Source organism: Schistosoma haematobium, chromosome 1 (assembly GCF_000699445.3).
Source record: "Schistosoma haematobium chromosome 1, whole genome shotgun sequence".
NCBI lineage: Eukaryota > Metazoa > Platyhelminthes > Trematoda > Strigeidida > Schistosomatidae > Schistosoma > Schistosoma haematobium.
In genome coordinates, this window is record NC_067196.1 from 15,569,111 (window position 1) to 15,587,363 (window position 18,253).

Sequence of the window (18,253 nt, forward strand, 5' to 3'; positions counted from 1 at the left end):
TTACTCTGAAGTTTTAATTAAATACAATGATTTACAGTATTTTACTCTCGTCTATGATAATCAATGTTTCATGATTATCCTCGGTAATTGCTTGAAAGTTGTCACAGTAATCTCTATTAACATGCGGTTCAAGTTTCTTACCAGGATTGCGTAATACGTTAATTTTTCAGGTCACTTACCTCAATCAGATCCACCACCCAATCGTTCATCCCCAACAGGTGAATTGTTTCTTGATAAGGTTCGTAAGTCCCCAACACTTGACAAACCTCTCGATGATGTAAAATCAGTAAGTCGACTTCATTTGTCAGAATATTTTAATGCATTTTTGACTGATTTTGTTATAGCTTATCTACTTATTGTAGATAGAAACCAAAAAATAAATCATCCAAATGAAACGATATTTTCAGTAGATAAAGGGGGGGAGGGACAAATTAGCCACTATGACAGCAAAACAATGTTAAATATCAACATGAAATAAATTAGATTTCAGCCTGATAATATAATTATAGTTTTCATGCTTATAAACATCAGTGTATAAATTAAATGAATTGTAATCGTCGTTATCATGTGTATGGACTGGGGTATTGCTTGAGGATCAGAATTGGAGCAGTTAATTTTCTTAGAGAATCTTTGGCTCTAGCGTCTAATCCACAGGGCTATGGAATAATATCAAGAGTCATAGTCCCGTAGTAGCTAGTGACTAAGATTGGTTCGTATGTCACTCGCTTACATTTTTTAAAACCACATTCTTATCTGGTACAGTGTCTTATGCCTTTAAAGTATTGGTTTTTTTTTTATAAAGACGGCCACCCTCTTTTGACTAACTCTTAAGAGTGAACTAGTTGAAAGTGTGAAAAATAGTCCAATTAATTTTGCTAAAGAGGTTTGTAACAATGTTTAAAAAGTTTCAATAAATGATGAGTGTGAATACTTTGAAACATACACTGCATAAATTGTAAACAATAAACGACCAGAATTCTTTCTCAATTGAGTTCCAAGTACAAGCAAATATTTGTCAACTGAAGAGAAACTGATGATTGTAGTGCTATGTGTAATAGCCCACTTAAAACATCCATGAATCTGGTTAAGAAGGCGAATAATTTACACAAGCTGTCATCGAAAATAACGAACCGAAGCTTAAATTTGAAAGAAAGATATCATTCATAAGTAGAAGCTAATCAGAGTATACTAGAAATCCACAAAAGTGTTATATCACAGATCCAAAGATCCCTGCTTCGGTTTGGGTGCCCGAACAGTATCCCAACTTTCACACAAACCGAATAATTTGTGTGACGCATATCTATTTCGTGCCGCCTTGTACCGATATTTATGTGTTTAAGTAGTAGTAGTAGTAAGTAGTCTCATTATACTAGTTCGCATTAATTACGAAACAATCAACATATTACCTATCCAGGTTTTTTTGTACTTTTGTGATAGATTACGTTTTTTGGGAGGATTCTTTAAAAATGTAATAAGTAGTATCACTTTTTATTTCTTACTATTTATAACTGTGCAATGAATGGCATAATCAAAACTGAGTACATACTTCATTAAACCTAACCATTTTCTACTTTGACTCTGAACTTGTCCAATAACCAATAGTTCATGTGTTGATAAGTTTAATTTCATTTATGTTGTGATAATTAGTTTTTGTAAAGACAATTTGTAATCATTGCTATGTTATTCTTATCACTCCTATAAATTATTAGTCTATATGTACATATAAAACAATCACTTAATAAAATTATTGACATTTTTTCCCACTTCATAAATATCATATTTCGAACTTTTTCTGAATAGGCGTTTTCCATTTTATTTTCAAGTATTCCTTATTATTTATTGGTTCCCCTGAACATGTGTGTATCATATACTTTTCCAATACAAATGTGTAAATATTCTTATTTAGGGAGAAATATTTTCTTATTTTGTTTATTTATTTAAATGACTATTTAGGGTGTGTTAAATAGACTAAGTTGACTTTTATGATTTGATGAATTGTATTTTTTCATTAATAGACTTTATTTACTCGAAAACACCACATTTTTCTACATATCAGTTGGAAGTCTATTCAAATATACTTTTCAGTATATGTTTTATCATTCTTTTTTTTTCTCCATTCATTAATTGTTGATTCAAATGAATAGTCTGATTTATTGGAAGAGAAAACATCAACTAGATCATCAACACAACCAGAGAATAAAGTTATAGGTAAATCATTCAAACAATCAGATGTGGAACAAATTCAAATGAAATTATCTAAATTACAGGTATGTTGAAAGATTTACTTTAACTGTTATATATATTCGATTTACAGACTTAATTATTTCTTACTCTAAGAGCCTAAATGTGTAATTATCGGTTAAGATGTAACTGTAATTATCAGTATAAGATTGTGGTGAATGTTGACTGTAAATTGATATCATAAATTGTCAATAAGAGTAGGAAAGTTAATTGAAAGGGAATTATCCTAAGGTTGAATTATGAGAGTGCTTGCAGATGAGTTCATTGTTACATTTTGTTGATTACAATTGTGGTCATCACTAATTTTTTCAGATTCATCAGTAATTTCTGTTATAAGTTGAAAATCTCCTGGTCTGTAGGCTTAAAGATAAGTCCATTTTTAGGCATAGATTGATCGTGTATTATTATCAGATAGACTGCGCTGGAAGATCTTTTTTTTTATTAATTCGGGAGTGACTTAGTTACGTTGAACGACAAACTTGTTTTACAAATGTTTAATAATAATAATCTTGCTGTAGAGTGACGAGATTTCTAATTCATTGGTAAAATTTTAAGTCAATCAATAAAATTATCAAAGGTTATCGTCAACACACAGGCTTTAAAAGCTTAGGTCAGATACAGTGTTCTCACGAGTAGTAGTTGATGAAATCTTTAGATTACGGGAGGTAAATATGTAATCTCTTTTCGACTACTCATCTGAATCTTGTAGTTTGCACTGATTTATTTTCTGCTCTGATATTTAAACGTAATTTTCTAAGTGTTCTAATAAATGGAGACCTCAAAATAATGTAGGTCACTTATCAATACAGCAGGTCAATTTTTTATTTTAAGAAAAGAGAGAAATCACTTCTAGGTGATTTTATAGTAGTTATTTATTGCATTAAATGTAAAAAGTTTCTAGTGACGATTTCTCTAATGCGGACTTCAAGAGTTAAGGTTATGTAGGGTCAAGTTAAATTATTGTACAAACCGAGAATTCATGTGTATAATTCCAATATATTAGAATTCATTCAATATAAAATTTACCTCTCAATAACTGCTTGTGTAAGGTAAGTTTTCAGTTTTTGGTAGTGATGAAACATAATGTTGGAAACGGTTTATTTGACTGATGTTTCATAATCCAGTTCATTTAATAGCCATGAGTATTTTATGAACTAAAATTTAAGCTAAATGTTTTTTTTTGTAAGACTTAGTGGCAAAACTACTTATCTTTTTTTAACCTTAGTCAACACGGCAGATTCCGAATTTTCGATTAGTTGGTTAAAAGTCTCTAGACCATTGCCTCATCTTTTATAATTTGTAATTTACTGTTAATTTTACAGTCGTATGAAAATTGCTAGTTCCAATGTGTATATTGTTTGTTATACTTTTCCTTTACCACTAAATGTTCCTTAATTTCATGTATAATATAAAGACTAAATGCTGCAGAGTTCATTGCTAACTAGTAATTTTATGCGAGTAAAGCAGGACGCTTATAGATATCTATCATTCGATAAGAAGACTAGAACTAAATTATATTTAGTAGCACAGAAACTGTTTATTGTCAAGTAAACAGATAAAAATGAATAATGTAGAACCTAGCACAAAGATGTATCGGCCAAAGTTGTTATGTTTCACTTTAGTATTCAGATAAAGGATAAAATGTGCGAGTGAAACAGGACAGAGGAAATGAGAGTGACATCAGATTATTCAAAATTTTCACTAAACTACCTAGGTGGATACACTGACACTACGAAGACCCGTTATAAGCCGTATCACATAGTATCTTCGGTCACTTATTATAGTTACTTTTTGAATTTTAACCAGGAATTTCGCACTTACTTTTGCCCATCCCAACTGTCACTAAATCCATGAATTTACTCTGCGGTTTGTCCCTTCTAGCCAACCTGATTTAAAGCTAATCCGTATAGTGTGGCAACGTAGGCTATGGTTAAGTATCCATAACATATATAGCAAGTACTTTAGAGTATGAAGATTCATATTACCTTTACTTAGTATTCTACATTTAAATTCATCATTATTCATTTATTGGTTGCGACTCATCCAAAAATTTTTAGTATAAATGTTTAGTCATTTCAACCCCCTACTTTTAAAGATCGTATTTCATGTATATTATGTAATAAAAAGCAGTGGATGTTCTGGTTTAATTTTCTTTTTGAAAACAGTTGTTCATTTCATTTGAACCGTAGCCTATGAAAGTAGATAGAAGTCAATGGAGATTTTGACATTTGTGTCATCTAAATATCAGAAAAGCAAATTCAATCTCTCGTTCACATCTATTCTATTTGTTTTTTCTCGATTTTGCTAATAGAACTTAGTTTGATAGTATGCCTTGCTAGTCAGTGATGACTCATAAGCAATGTAGGTTAAGCAAAGTTTCCTGCCGACTATCCCTTACCACCTAACATTAATATTCAAAGAACTGATACGCTATGATGGATGCGAACAAAGGTTACTGTATTTCAGTGTCTGATATGTAACCACTGACCTAGTTGAACCTCAGCTTATCTCTTGTAGAACCAAGATATTTACATTAATTGATCATTGAGTAGTAGTGACCAATGTTATATTTATCTAGTCCTTAGTGCTGATCAAACTCTACTTTTTATCCGATAAGTTAGTGACTAACTATGAAACCCGTTTTACATGATTTTCTTTTCTTTTTTTAGTGCATAAAAGCTAATCCTTGTTTCTTTTTTCATACTTATTTTCACGAATATTATTGTGTACTTTATTTATTTAATTCTTTTAGTCTGAATTAGTGCAACTTCGAATTAAAGAATCAACTATACAAAATAACACTGTTTATCATAATAATAGTAATATCAATGATAATAACAATCCTGAAACAAATGAATTGAATAATCGTATAAAAATATTAGAAAGTGAACTGAATCAAATGTGGACTATGGCACATCTATTAAAATCTGAATCCAATCAAAATGAATTAACTAGTCGAAATAATATCACTACTAATAATGTATACTTGAATTCTTTCGTGACTTTACCTAAATCATCGTCAGATAGAGTAAAACATGTAAGCGAAATCATTTCATTATTTATTTATTAGTGAGTATACGTATTAATATACTGACGATCTTCAGTTGACCAATCAGAATCAAGATAGTGCCTTATATATTTTGCTCTAAACTCTTTTTTACTATTAACGAAGTAAAAAAAAAAAGGAATATTTGGCTACTAAAATCCTTGAAACCAATTAAACTACTTATTATCCAACCAAAAAAAGTGAATTTTAGATGGCTTTTAATTTAAATATCAAAACACACCTGCTCCCAAGGTAGATTGTGTGTTAAAGTAACTTGTTGTGGTTCACTGCGTAATCAAGAGTGTCCAGTGGAGCTAGATAAGATTCTGCTTTGTTCTTACCATTACTATAATTCTCAACCCAATTTTTTTCAAGTTTGTAAACAGAAGGGTGGAAAGTATTGCATTATAAGTGATGTCAGTTTGTGAAGAAAAATCTATGGAATTGATAATCCTAACTCACAACACTAGTCAGACTCTCAATATATATGGATATGAGTAAACTTGAACTTTTTTTCTTTGATATGTGAGGCTTAATTATTCAGATCAAAGCTACTATTCCACTATTATTTCATTGTTTTGTACCGTTAATTGTTTTATAACTAGGTAGCATCTTCTAGTTGGCTGATATGTCACTCGAAATCGTCAGTATATTATACTTTTATCTTTTTTTCGACATTGTAATTACATTCTTCTGAATTGATTTATATGATATAATGTGATGTGACGTTTCCATTTTGATTTTTACATGTATTTCAAGTTATGTTTTTTTTCCGCGAAGGAATTTGTTGGTAAAAACCAATTGATATTACATTAATAGTTTTTTATCGCAAACGGTAAAGTGCTTTGTAATTATGGATTGTTTTTTTAAATTGTCTTTGGCATATCATATAGACTTCTATGCCATATACTATTGTCTACATTTAATGTTAGATCCGAAGTTAATATTCAAGCGAATTGAATTCTTTATAATCACTAATTATTGAATCGAATTACAATAGTTTACATGTTACATTTGTTTATAATAACACAATGATTGTGATTTTCAACTCTTTAACAATGATAATTATTGAAGTTGTCACAAGAAACTTATCTTAATGCTTTATAGGTTGAATTTTATTGATTTTAAACAGATCATTTTTTAATTTCTGAACTTGATCATTTTCTGACAATTTCATTGTTTAATGAATTTTGTTTAAACTTTGTTATGAGTTCAAATTTTGTCGTCAAGACCAGTTGATTATTACTTCTAAATCTCTACATATCAAATGTAACTGACTTTTGTGAGTGTAAATAAAAGTTGGGTTACTGAATAAGCATGGCTTCATTAACGGTCTATGGATTTATGTTAATATTTTACTCTATTCAGAACTAATAATCAAACGTTGAGTATTGGTTCAGTCAGTCTGAAGTTACAATACTACAGCACGATGAGATGAAATTAACAGTAGTAAAGCAATCGAAACAATGTAGTAGCAGTGTTGGTAAGAATGAATGAATATTGTGAATACGATTCGAAATGATAAAATGAAAAGGTTTGTATTGTCGAGTACTACTAGTAACCTTTCGTAAATATCCTCAGGGCAATATGATTTTTCTCATCACGATTCCAGTAAATTGCTTTCTGGCTATGTTTAAGTCTTCTCATGCTAATTTAAATTAAAACATAAAGTTATTTTTGTTACAGGCTAACCTCTCCAAATCAGACAAGAATCCTAAATATTTTTCATATGAATTCTCGAGACAAAACTCGCCTCATCAGAAACGTGAACGACGTTTTAGTCTTCCTAGTAAGGATATTGATCTGAAACAAATTTTATCTGGTGATAATTTTAATCACGTCAATGGGACAACAAGTGTGGGCTCGGAATTTGATTCATGTGAAGAATTTGTGGATAGTCCTCGAAAATTAATCAATAGTTCCAAAAAGAAAGAGGTATGTATATCATACTTTTTTCAAAATAAAATTTAGACTACTACCAAACCATTGAGTAGTCTCATATTGTTTTGCTATGTTCTCGACCTGATGTCTCTTTAACTAATTCCATCAGTCCAAGAAACTCATACCACCCACGTTGATTCAATGAGTTAGGTTTGTTGTTTTGTGCAACTTACAATAATTATCTATTCTTCTATACCAACGTTTAGTATATTTAATCCATACTTAACTAACATGATTAGTTGATCAATTCAAGAACGCCTTACTATTTTGTGTATGATAGTTTGTCAGTGTAATCCTAATGCAATTTATCTTAAATGAAATCATATAAAGCATGGAAAAATCTTAAACACCACTCAGTGTTACGCAAAGATTAATTTTTCCGTCTCCTCCTAAGAATGATTGATTGTATACTGTCCAGTTAATTTCGTACGCTGATGATTACAACACATATTTCTTGGTTTACCAGCTTTCTTTTTTTTACAGATATTTGTTCCTTATAATTGTTAGAAAGCCTTAGTTCATGAATACCTTTATCAATTTTTTTGTAAAAATTCGTATCTGTATGTATATGTGGGTTTATTTGTCTCTTATTATATCTTGTCAAATAAAAAAAGACTATAAAGATGACTAAATTAATTATGCATCGAAAAATATGCATATAATGCTTGTTATTTGTTTGTTTTTCAATAAAATCTCCATTGATTTTCATTAATTTCCCATCTCAATGACTGAATAGTAACAGAATTATTTCCATTAGAATGAAATCGTGTTGGGTTTTTTAAATCGTAAAGTGGAAAGCATTTTAAAGTCAGGAAACGCCCACTGTCTTTTCCTTTATTTTTCTGTTGACCAGAAGATATATTTTTGACCGGTGTAAAATTAAGTAAAAATCTTGTTGTAGTTATTTTGCCTCAAAATTATATTTCTTTCCTTTGTTGAACTTTTTTTAATCTGCAAAATTTTGTTGATCAATAATAAACAATACGAAATGAACTTAATCCTCATCCCATTGCACAAGCTAATGGCTAACAGGACTCAGTAGCTAATGTGATGGCGTTTGAAACGAACGGTACTAGGTTCGAGTGCTGGAGTAAACATCAACTCTGAGATGTAGGCACATTTTAGTTTGATAATATTACTTACTTACGCCTGTTACTCCCAATGGAGCATAGGCCGCCGACCAGCATTCTCCAACCCACTCTGTCCTGGGCCTTCTTTTCTAGTTCCATCCAATTCTTGTTCATTTTTCTCATATCTATCTCCATTTCCCAGCGTAATGTGTTTTTTGGTCTTCCTCTTTTCCTTTGGCCTTGAGGATTCCATATGAGAGCTTGTCTTGTGACGCAGTTGGGTGTTTTCCTCAATGTGTGTCCTATCCACTTCCAGCGCTCCCTCCTAATTTCTTCCTCTGCTGGGATCTGGTTTGTTCTCTCCCACAGTACGTTGTTGCTAATAGTGTCCGGCCAACGGATCCAAAGTATTTTGCGTAGACAACTGTTAATAAACACCTGTATTTTCTGAATGATGGCTTTCGTAGTTCTCCAGGTTTTCGCCCCATACAGTAGAACTGTCTTGACATTTGTATTGAAAATCCTGACCTTGGTGTTGGTCGACAGTTGTTTTGAGTTCGAGATGTTCTTCAATTGTAAATATGCTGGTCTTGCTTTTCCGATCCGCGCTTTCACATCTCTATCAGATCCACCATGTTCATCAATGATGCTGCCCAAATATGTAAAGGTTTTTACATCTTCCAAATCTTCTCCATCAATTGTGACTGGATTGGTGCATACTGTGTTGTATCGAAGAATCTTGCTCTTCCCTTTGTGTATTTTGAGACCTACTGCTTCTGAGACTGCTGCTTTACTGGTCGTCTTCGCCTGCGTTTGTTGTTGCGTGTGCGATAGAAGAGCCAGATCATCTGCGAAATCTAGATCGTCCAGCTATATCCTAGATGTCCACTGTATTCCGTGCTTCCCTTCAGATGTTGACGTCTTCATGATTCAGTCGATTACACTTGCCTTTCTTTGGTATTTTGACCAGAAGTCCTTCTTTCCAGTCTGTTGGTACTTGTTCCTCATCCCACATCTTATTGAAGAGAATATGGAGTACCTTTGCAGTTACTGCTACGTCTGCTTTCAGTGCCTCTGCTGGGATGTTGTCTGGTCTTGCTGGTTTGCCACTCGTGATTTGTCTGATGGCCATGCTGATTTCTTCAATTGTTGGTGGGCCAACACTGATTGTGAGGTCCGTGGGTGCTGCTTCGATGTTAAGTGGGTTCAGTGGAGCCGGTCGATTCAAGAGTTCTTTGAAGTGTTCTACCCACCTGTTTTGTTGCTCTTCAATGTTGGTGATTACCTCGCCTTCCTTGCTTTTCACTGGTCGTTCTGGTTTGCGGCGATTTCCAGAGAGTTTCTTTGTTGTGTCATACAGTTGTCTCATGTTTTCTTCTCTCGCAGCCTTTTCCGCCGTCGTTGCTAAATCTTCCACATATTTACGTTTGTCAGTTCTGATGCTCCTCTTCACTTGTTTGTTTACTTCTGTGTATTCAGCTTGTGCCTTGGCTTTTTCTGCTCTTGTTCGACTGGTATTGATTGCTGCCTTCTTGTTCCTCCTTTCTTGAATCTTATCCAGTGTATCAACAGTGATCCATTCCTTTTGATGGTGCTTCTTGTGACCCAGGACCTCATGACATGTTGAAGTGATTGCCTCCTTGATCCCTTTCCAGTTACTCTCCACAGTAGTTCCTTCTCCATTGAGTAGATCATGAAAGGCCTGGAACTTGTTGCTGAGGACTATCTTGAATTCGTTGAGTTTGTTAGTATCCTGAAGAAAGGCCGTATTGAACTTTTGTGATATTGTCCGCCCCGCTGTCCAGTGCTTCTTGAGTTTCAATTTCATCTTGGCGACCAGCAAGTGATGATCTGATGCTATATCAGCTCCTTTCTTGGTTCTCACGTCTTCCATCGTCCTCCTGAACTTTTTGTTGATTCAAATATGGTCGATTTGGTTTTGCGTGGTGTGATCCAGTGAAGTCCATGTTGTTTTGTGTGTGCGTTTATGTGGGAATATGGTGCCGCCTATGACCAGTTTATTGAAGGCACATAGGTTTGCAAATCTCTCACCATTTTCGTTTTTTCTCCCAGTCCATGTCGTCCCATGATGTCTTCATATCCAGTGTTGTCCGTTCCAACCTTGGCTTTTAAATCGCCCATCAGAATGGTCAGGTCCTTTGTTGGGCACTTCTCGATGATTGACTGTAGCCTATTGTAGAATTGATCTTTAGCGTCTTCATTTTAGTTGTTGCTAGGCGTATAGCATTGGATGACGTTCATTGTAATGCCCTTTTTCTTTGTTTTGAAGAAGGCTTTGATGATCCTTGGTCCATGAGATTCCCATCCTATAAGTGCATTTTGTGCTTGTTTGGACAGCATCAATGCAACTCCTTGTGTATGTGGTTCATTTTCTTCTTCATGGCCGGAGTATAACAAAAGCTGCCCTGAAGCTAGTCGTTGTTGTCCAACATGCGCTTAATATGTTTCACTGATCCACAGCAACTCTAAGTCTTATCTCCTCATTTGTGCAGCAATTTGGAAGACTCTCCCAGTCTCTCACATTGTACGAGCATTCCATGTACCTAAATAAATGATGGCTCTGGTTGTCAGAAGGGGCACCGGCCTCGTAACTTCCGAAGGAACTTGGCTTTCATCATGAGGCGTCATCACTCTTCTGAATGAAGACCTTCCGACTTCCAAGGCAGAGTTCAAATGGCCTGAATAATTTTTTCTGGTTAGCGTTTTTTTAGTGAGTTAGTTTTCTACGAGATGGGGTCGCCAACCCCATGCTCAACCCTCCTTCTTTATCCGGGCTTGGGACCGGCAGTAGCTTCCAGAGGGACTCCAGGATGAGTTTTTGATAATATTAACCTTATGTAAATCTCTAATGAATAAGTCTTAAAAATGTGAGTACTTTTGAGCATAGCCTTATATTTAACAACTATATTGTTTGAATAGCTTCACAGTAAATAAATATATATATAAGTCCAATGTATTTGTTTACATCTAGTATTCCAGTGTACTTTATGTACTTTATTTCTGTCTAGTTTCAAAATTATACCCAGAACTATCTGACATATTTCATGAGTGTGTGAGTTTGTTTTCGTGAGGTGATTACTCATTCGCTACTGTTTAACACTACTATTGTTAATGATAAAAACACACTAGTTTTCTGATAACTTTTCAGTAGGATTTATGTGGATTTACGGCAAAACAGTATAAGGCTTTTTTCCATTATATTTCATGATGTTTCACCATTATTATTATTATTATTATTATTATTATTATTATTATTATTATTATTATTATTATTATTATCGTACAGAGTCATCAGTTCACATTATCACATGATCGTTGTATGGGCTCTGTCACACCATCAACTCCCAGTTCTCGTACAACAGGAACAGGGCGTAGTGCTTTATTATCTATGCATACTCCTCGTTCAAATGACTTGTACACAATGGATCATTTATCAAAACCCTTCGTTTCTGTTAGTGCAAGAAATACTTTGGATCATTCAAGAAAAAATTTACACAATGGTATGATTTGAAAAGCTTATTTTATACCATTCATGTTTTTTGGCATTATGATTAAAAACGAAACAAAAATTTAGTTTTTAACAATATACACATTCCTTTGAGTAATTACTGTACTTTATAAACAATCTTTTCTAATAACCTTTCTGAAATACTGGTTGGTTTAGAACTATTTATTAACAAGTGTAGGAGGAAATATACGAGTATGAATGATTACTCTAAAGGGGAACTCTTAGCTCAAACACTATTTCTTGTTTTGTGTTTCAATGTATGTCTTCCGTGTGGAAAATATGTAGTGCTCTTGCAATTAGACGATGAAATAGTTAATGTCGTAGTCTTGAGTTAGATTCCCGAATTAAGTAATTACTGTATTTGAATTTACCTCTTGTTAACTCTTTGTGTTACGATCAAAACATTATGTCTTTTGTCCTTGTGAAGATGTTTTTTATCTTATGATTTCACAGTATGCAGCTCAAGATCTAATTATTTCATGATAAATCTACTAGTTTAATATCTAATCGAAAATAGTACCTTTAACAGTTGTTCTTAGTAAAGTGAATCTAAGAGTTGTGGTGGATAGTGAACTGCCCAAATGAAATAAATCTGAGACTATTGATGGCGTTATCTATCTTAACAGTGATGTTGCAGTGAAAGAAAACTCATGTCGGAAAAACTATTATTTTTATGGCAAAATCATACGGTGACTTAGTAAAATATGAAAACCATACATTAAATTCATCATTTCCATATGTTCTTTGCGTTTTCTTTTACATACTCCATTGTACCTGTAATTCTGTTGTTATTTCGACTGCTCTCTAATTTCCTTCCTGTTCTCTTCATTTAATTCTTCTGTTGCCAAGCATTCATTCTCCAGTTACTACTACACACTACTTATAGCTATCAGCATAATTAGCATACAGTACAATACAATAGTTGCAGTCAAAAACTCACTCTACATTATTGTACTACGTCGTATCTAATTACACTTACATTTAAAATCAAACCTAAATAATATACAAATGTTTATGCCATAGTTTCAATTGTTAATTTCTTGCCAAGTTTAGTCTAAATAATTAAAGCGCATATACTACTGTCCAGTCTTTTTTATCCCTTTACTTTGCATAATAATTTTGCATAACAATATGTACATATATTTACTAAAGGTGGTTTACGCCCATTGCTTTTGTCACCATTAGTATTAGTAACAATTATTGACTGTATGAATGAATGTATATTATTCTACTTGTTGTTATATACATTATTACTTGCTTATTTGTTTATTAAAATCCATGCATAATACAAGAGAGAGTGTGAGAGAGATAACTAACTAATTTTCTACCTATCATCATCTATTCAGTTTATTCAGAGTTGATTACGATCAATATTAATTGAATTAAATATCTTCTAAATCGATAGTGACCATTTCACTATCTAAATGAATTATGTAAATTCTTTTAATTACAATTAACAAAAGCGGTTATCATACTATGTGATGTTATTTACGGCTGTTACTCCTCGTGAAGGAGCATAGGCCGCTCACCAGCATTCTCCATTCAACCCTGTCCTGGACAATCCTTTCCAGCTCCTTCCAGTTGCTATTAATCTTTTTTAATATCTGCTTCTATTTCCCGACGTAATGTGTTCTTTGGCCTTCCTCTCTTCCGCTTCCCTTCAGGATTCCAAGCTAGGGCTTGCCTCGTGATGTAGTTTGATGATTTGCGTAACATATATAACATTGTTAAGGTGGCTTACTACCCATTCAGCTTCATAAAGAGATATTACTTGTAACAATGTTTTCTAAAGCAAATAATAGTGTTTTGAGCTGATCGAGTTCGAAACTTTGGTTACACTTGAAGTTTATTAAGTGTATGAAACCTAGGCTCCTAACTTGATTTCGATTGCTACTATGTCGTGATATAATAAAGAACACTTGTTTCACGATAAAATGTTTCAGATAATTTATTTTAAATTAACTACAAACTATCTGTTGAATAAGCAGTATTATATAATCAGTTAATATGGCTATTATCAACGAATTGGTTTATTATATCATCTCAAACACTATCAATTTTGTTTTAAATAAAAGTTCTGAACTAGTTCTCTGTTTTAAATAATAATTAAAGTTAGATATTACTATCTATTTTATTCATTCAAATTAGGAAAAATTTTAAAAAATTTCTAATACGTGACTACTGACTTGAATAGTTAAATTGTACATTTAGTTATACCAGGTATACATGTAGTGTTCTTGGTCGTTCAACAAAAGAATGATGAAACTTAGGTTGACTATTTGCTTAACAAATGATTGATAAGTTCACGTAAAGCTTTGTTCAACTGAACGGAAGTTTATTAAGTCTTTAACACATGGTTTTCTTACAATATTAAAACTAAATGACCGAAAACTATGAATAAATTGATATATTTACCCTTATAACTCATTTGATAACAGATGGATTTGATATCCAAGCAACTTGACCAAATGAAATTAGAAGATAAGTTGTTTAAATGATTGATTTATAAAGTAATTTGTATTTTTATCACATTCTTTCTGATTAGATCCAGATTATTCTCATAAACATTTGAACTGATGCATATGATAATATATTGTCTTACCTTCATATAATTACGTTGTAATAGATGAATGACTAAAGAATTTAATAAGATGAAACGAAGTTTTTTCACCTTCTATTTTGTGATATAAAAAACGAATTGAATTCATTACAATAATAAATATGGATCGACCTAACAATGTGTGACAAACTTGTTATTCATTTGAGAATTTATTTGTAATGAATTAGCAACAAGGTACAAATTTCCATATACGAATATGTTTAATCAAAACTTAGTTTAAATGTATTGATTACTTCTGAAAAGTTGGTATAACTACCGGAACAGAATTTGAAACAAGAAGAGAAAGTCAAAGGAAAAACTAACGCCACATGAAGTTTTTATTCATTCGCCAAATATATATAACCCATTAACCAGATACATTCACAAATTTATACGCAGATTTCACCGATATTTTGTGGACTGGTAGTGACTAGTGAATATTATGCAATAATAGAAAGTAGTAAATACTGGAAATATAGGTTTTTCACTAAATTAATCCAAACAAAACGCCAAATAAATATAATTAAATTCATAAAAAAGAATGTGATACTAAATAACTATCTCTCTGAATGAAACAATGATCTGGAATTTTATTCCATCAGAACAGTTCTACTTTCTTAGCTGGATACATACGAAGGTATTTTTATTTCATCTGTCACCTTTGTCACTGTAAAATATTTCACGGAAGATAGCCGTTAGAAATTATATCTTAAAATTAAACAACCATTAGATTATTGTCAAAGCATCTGATGTTTCTTGGTTTTTAGAACCAATTAGTTCATGATGATAAACTAGATTTTAAGAAAGTAAGTGCTTTAATTGTTGTATCGGACAATTGATTCGATTTTCGCGCTCAAGTTTCTTTTTTTAAAAACAATTAGTCCCTTTGATAAATTTCGATAATCTAATGAGAAGACGAAGTTTATCAAAATTACATGATATATTTGCTCAAGTTTTTACTAATCACTGACAAAGTTGTTAATTTTTTTGTTTGTTTGATAAGCAGTGAGTTAATTGTTTATGATTATGCAACCATTCTTTTTTGTTAATTTCAATCTCATCATTATTATAATTACCGTTCATAAAGTGCCCTCTAAAATAACATGACATTCTACGTTTGCTGACTGTTTTATTGCCTATTAGATGTTCATGAATCAAATAACAGTTGTATTCCATGTGAATCTACTACTATGCAAGCGAATATCCATAATACTCAAGATAGTGTTCCGAATATACAACTTGAACGTACACGTGGTTCAGGTGTTGGTGGTCCTCTTCCTCTTACAAATGCTTCTCAACCATCATCATTTGATTCGTTTCAATTATATTCGTATACTGCAAATTCTAATGAAGATAATAATAATAATAATAATGACAATAATAATAACAGTGAGTTTATTTGATCAGTTAAACCTAATAGTAAAAGTAAATTATTTGGGAAGATTGTGATTCATACATTGTTTAAACCGAACATTAATGACGATTACAATACCTTCATCATTGAGTAATCATTATCAAAATTTGTCACTCATGTAATAATATAGATAGTAACATGAAATGTATTCATAAATTTGTAGGTAGTATTCATGGGCTGATCTCATTTGATACTCGTCTTGCTATATCCTAAAATAATTGAATTTAGAGTTGTGGAATCGAATACCGGCCAAGTGGTTATGATGACTACGCGTTCGCTGTAAGGTCGTGAGTTCTATTCCTCGTGGAATCCTGTGTTCTCAGCGCTGAGTAGTCTTCATACTAGGACGTAACATCTGTTCAGTGTTCCATGATTTTAAATGGTATCTCAAATGAAATAAATATGAGATGAATACTACCTACAAATTAAACCAGTTATCATGAAACGTTTCCAAATGCTAATAAACTTTAATAGCTTTTATATAAACTTTGGATGTTACAAACGTCTTGTTAGTGCGATTCTTAGTATTATTAGTTACTCAATATCAAGAAATGCATTTTCTTTTCATGTACGCCGTGAAAAGATCATTAATTCTCCTAATTTTTTTAAAAATTCTTTTAATATGATTTTGATAAGCATAATAGACATTTAGGTTTGAACTTTCATGTTATTGTTTAAATATACCAATCGCTATTAACATCTTTATTGAAATAACCTAATGTATTCATTATATAATAAGACTTATTAGCTGAATAACATAAGAAATGTGTTTATAAAAGAAACATCCAAAGAAACTACTGTTGTTGTTACACAGATTACATAATATTATAGTGAAGTTTCATTGTATTCATACAAAGCACATTATGTTATACAAATATGTATTACTAAGAATCTGCTTATCTTAGACTACAACGGTTTATAAACAGTAATAATTTTGATTGACAGTAGCACGTTGTACGTTGTCCAAGTCATACTTCCGTATGATTCGTGAATATTCTATTCGGATTAGCATTTGTTTAGGAAGACAATGCCTTGTGTTTGGAACAATCAACTTCAAAGCTTTTAACTTTTACTTTTTACATGCGTGTATCTATCGTTCGATTTCTTTCAATTTGTCTCCTTCATTTTTGTAGATCAGTCATCTGAAAATTCAGATTTTCAAAAATCTGATAACTTTAGAAGGTATCACATCTCCAGACTGCCTAAACCTAATCCTACTCGTACTTTATCTCGAGGCTCAGATCTTTTACAGTTCAATAGTGATCAAGCTTGGCCATATAATCGGAAAAGTAGAAAACTAAGTTCAAAATGTCGTTCATATAGAAATTTTTCACGATTGGGATCTTGTGTAAGAGCTAAATGGTCTAAACAAAAACATAAACAACCACGATCTCGTAGTGTTTCACATAAATCTGAAAAAAATATGTCAGATTCGAATAATTCAAGCCAAAATTATAGTCTAAGTGATCATGCAGAAGAACTTTTGAATTTAGTAAGCAATCTCTAGTTATTTTTCATATCGATTTTTTTCCCTATTGGTATAATTTTTTGCTAATTTCTTGTGGCATCTATTTGTTATGGTGCCTCATATGGGTGTTTCATATAAATATACATTCAAAACCATATACTGATTGATTGTATAATTCCTGGCAAATTTTTGACAAACTATTCTCATTCAGAGTTCCTCTATGAAACATAAGTTTCAGCTTTTGTAGTTCATTTGTATGTACTAGTTTTCTATTGAGCTCTAGTAAGGTACCTCATACATATTGATAGAATGGTTCTTATTTATTGTTAAAGTGTTCGTTCTTGATAGATGATCATTCTGAATAAAAGTCATTTGAATATTTACCAAATGTTAAGAATAGAAAGTGGATGTATTTAACGATATGCATGCTAGAATTATAGCCATATTTGTTTTAATCCAATGATTCTTGGAATGGTCATTCTATTTCTAGACTACTTCATAACTTAGATATAATCAATACTAAAGCATAGATAATACTGGATCCTCGTAAAATATTCTTAGAAGTAATTGTTCACAGAGTAAGGGAAAATGTAACTAGAATCTACTGATCACTTTCAGGCTATACTCATCATTAAAATAAATAGATCACAGTTGTATCACTACTCACCACTAGCTACTTAATCTCGTGATTGCATTAGTAATTCTAAAAGTGATCAAATTGATTTATATTACCTTGGGATATGTAAAGACTTTTCATCTATCTTCGTTATACTGAATTATTTTTGCCAATAAATTATGGAATTATGGATTTCTGGTTTGGTTACTGTCCAGTCCATTGTATCACATGTATTACATATATATATATAATTTCCTATTACAATCTTTACCTTCACTTCTAGGTTAGTTCTTATAGCAAAAGTAGTTGACTATCCTAAAATTTCTAAC

General features: G+C 32.0%; 1 protein-coding gene across 1 annotated transcript in view; it reads left to right on the forward strand.

Moving 5' to 3' along the window:
- The window catches only part of MS3_00003536 (uncharacterized protein), a 104,465-nt gene that overhangs the window by 13,346 nt on the left and 72,866 nt on the right, over window positions 1–18,253 (forward strand). Inside the window, exons 9-15 of the mRNA XM_051211360.1 lie at window positions 171–286; window positions 2,145–2,267; window positions 4,994–5,278; window positions 6,974–7,222; window positions 11,606–11,819; window positions 15,570–15,815; window positions 16,974–17,332. Coding sequence (XP_051073255.1) covers window positions 171–286; window positions 2,145–2,267; window positions 4,994–5,278; window positions 6,974–7,222; window positions 11,606–11,819; window positions 15,570–15,815; window positions 16,974–17,332 — 1,592 coding nt within the window. The remainder of the gene's footprint in view (window positions 1–170; window positions 287–2,144; window positions 2,268–4,993; window positions 5,279–6,973; window positions 7,223–11,605; window positions 11,820–15,569; window positions 15,816–16,973; window positions 17,333–18,253) is intronic.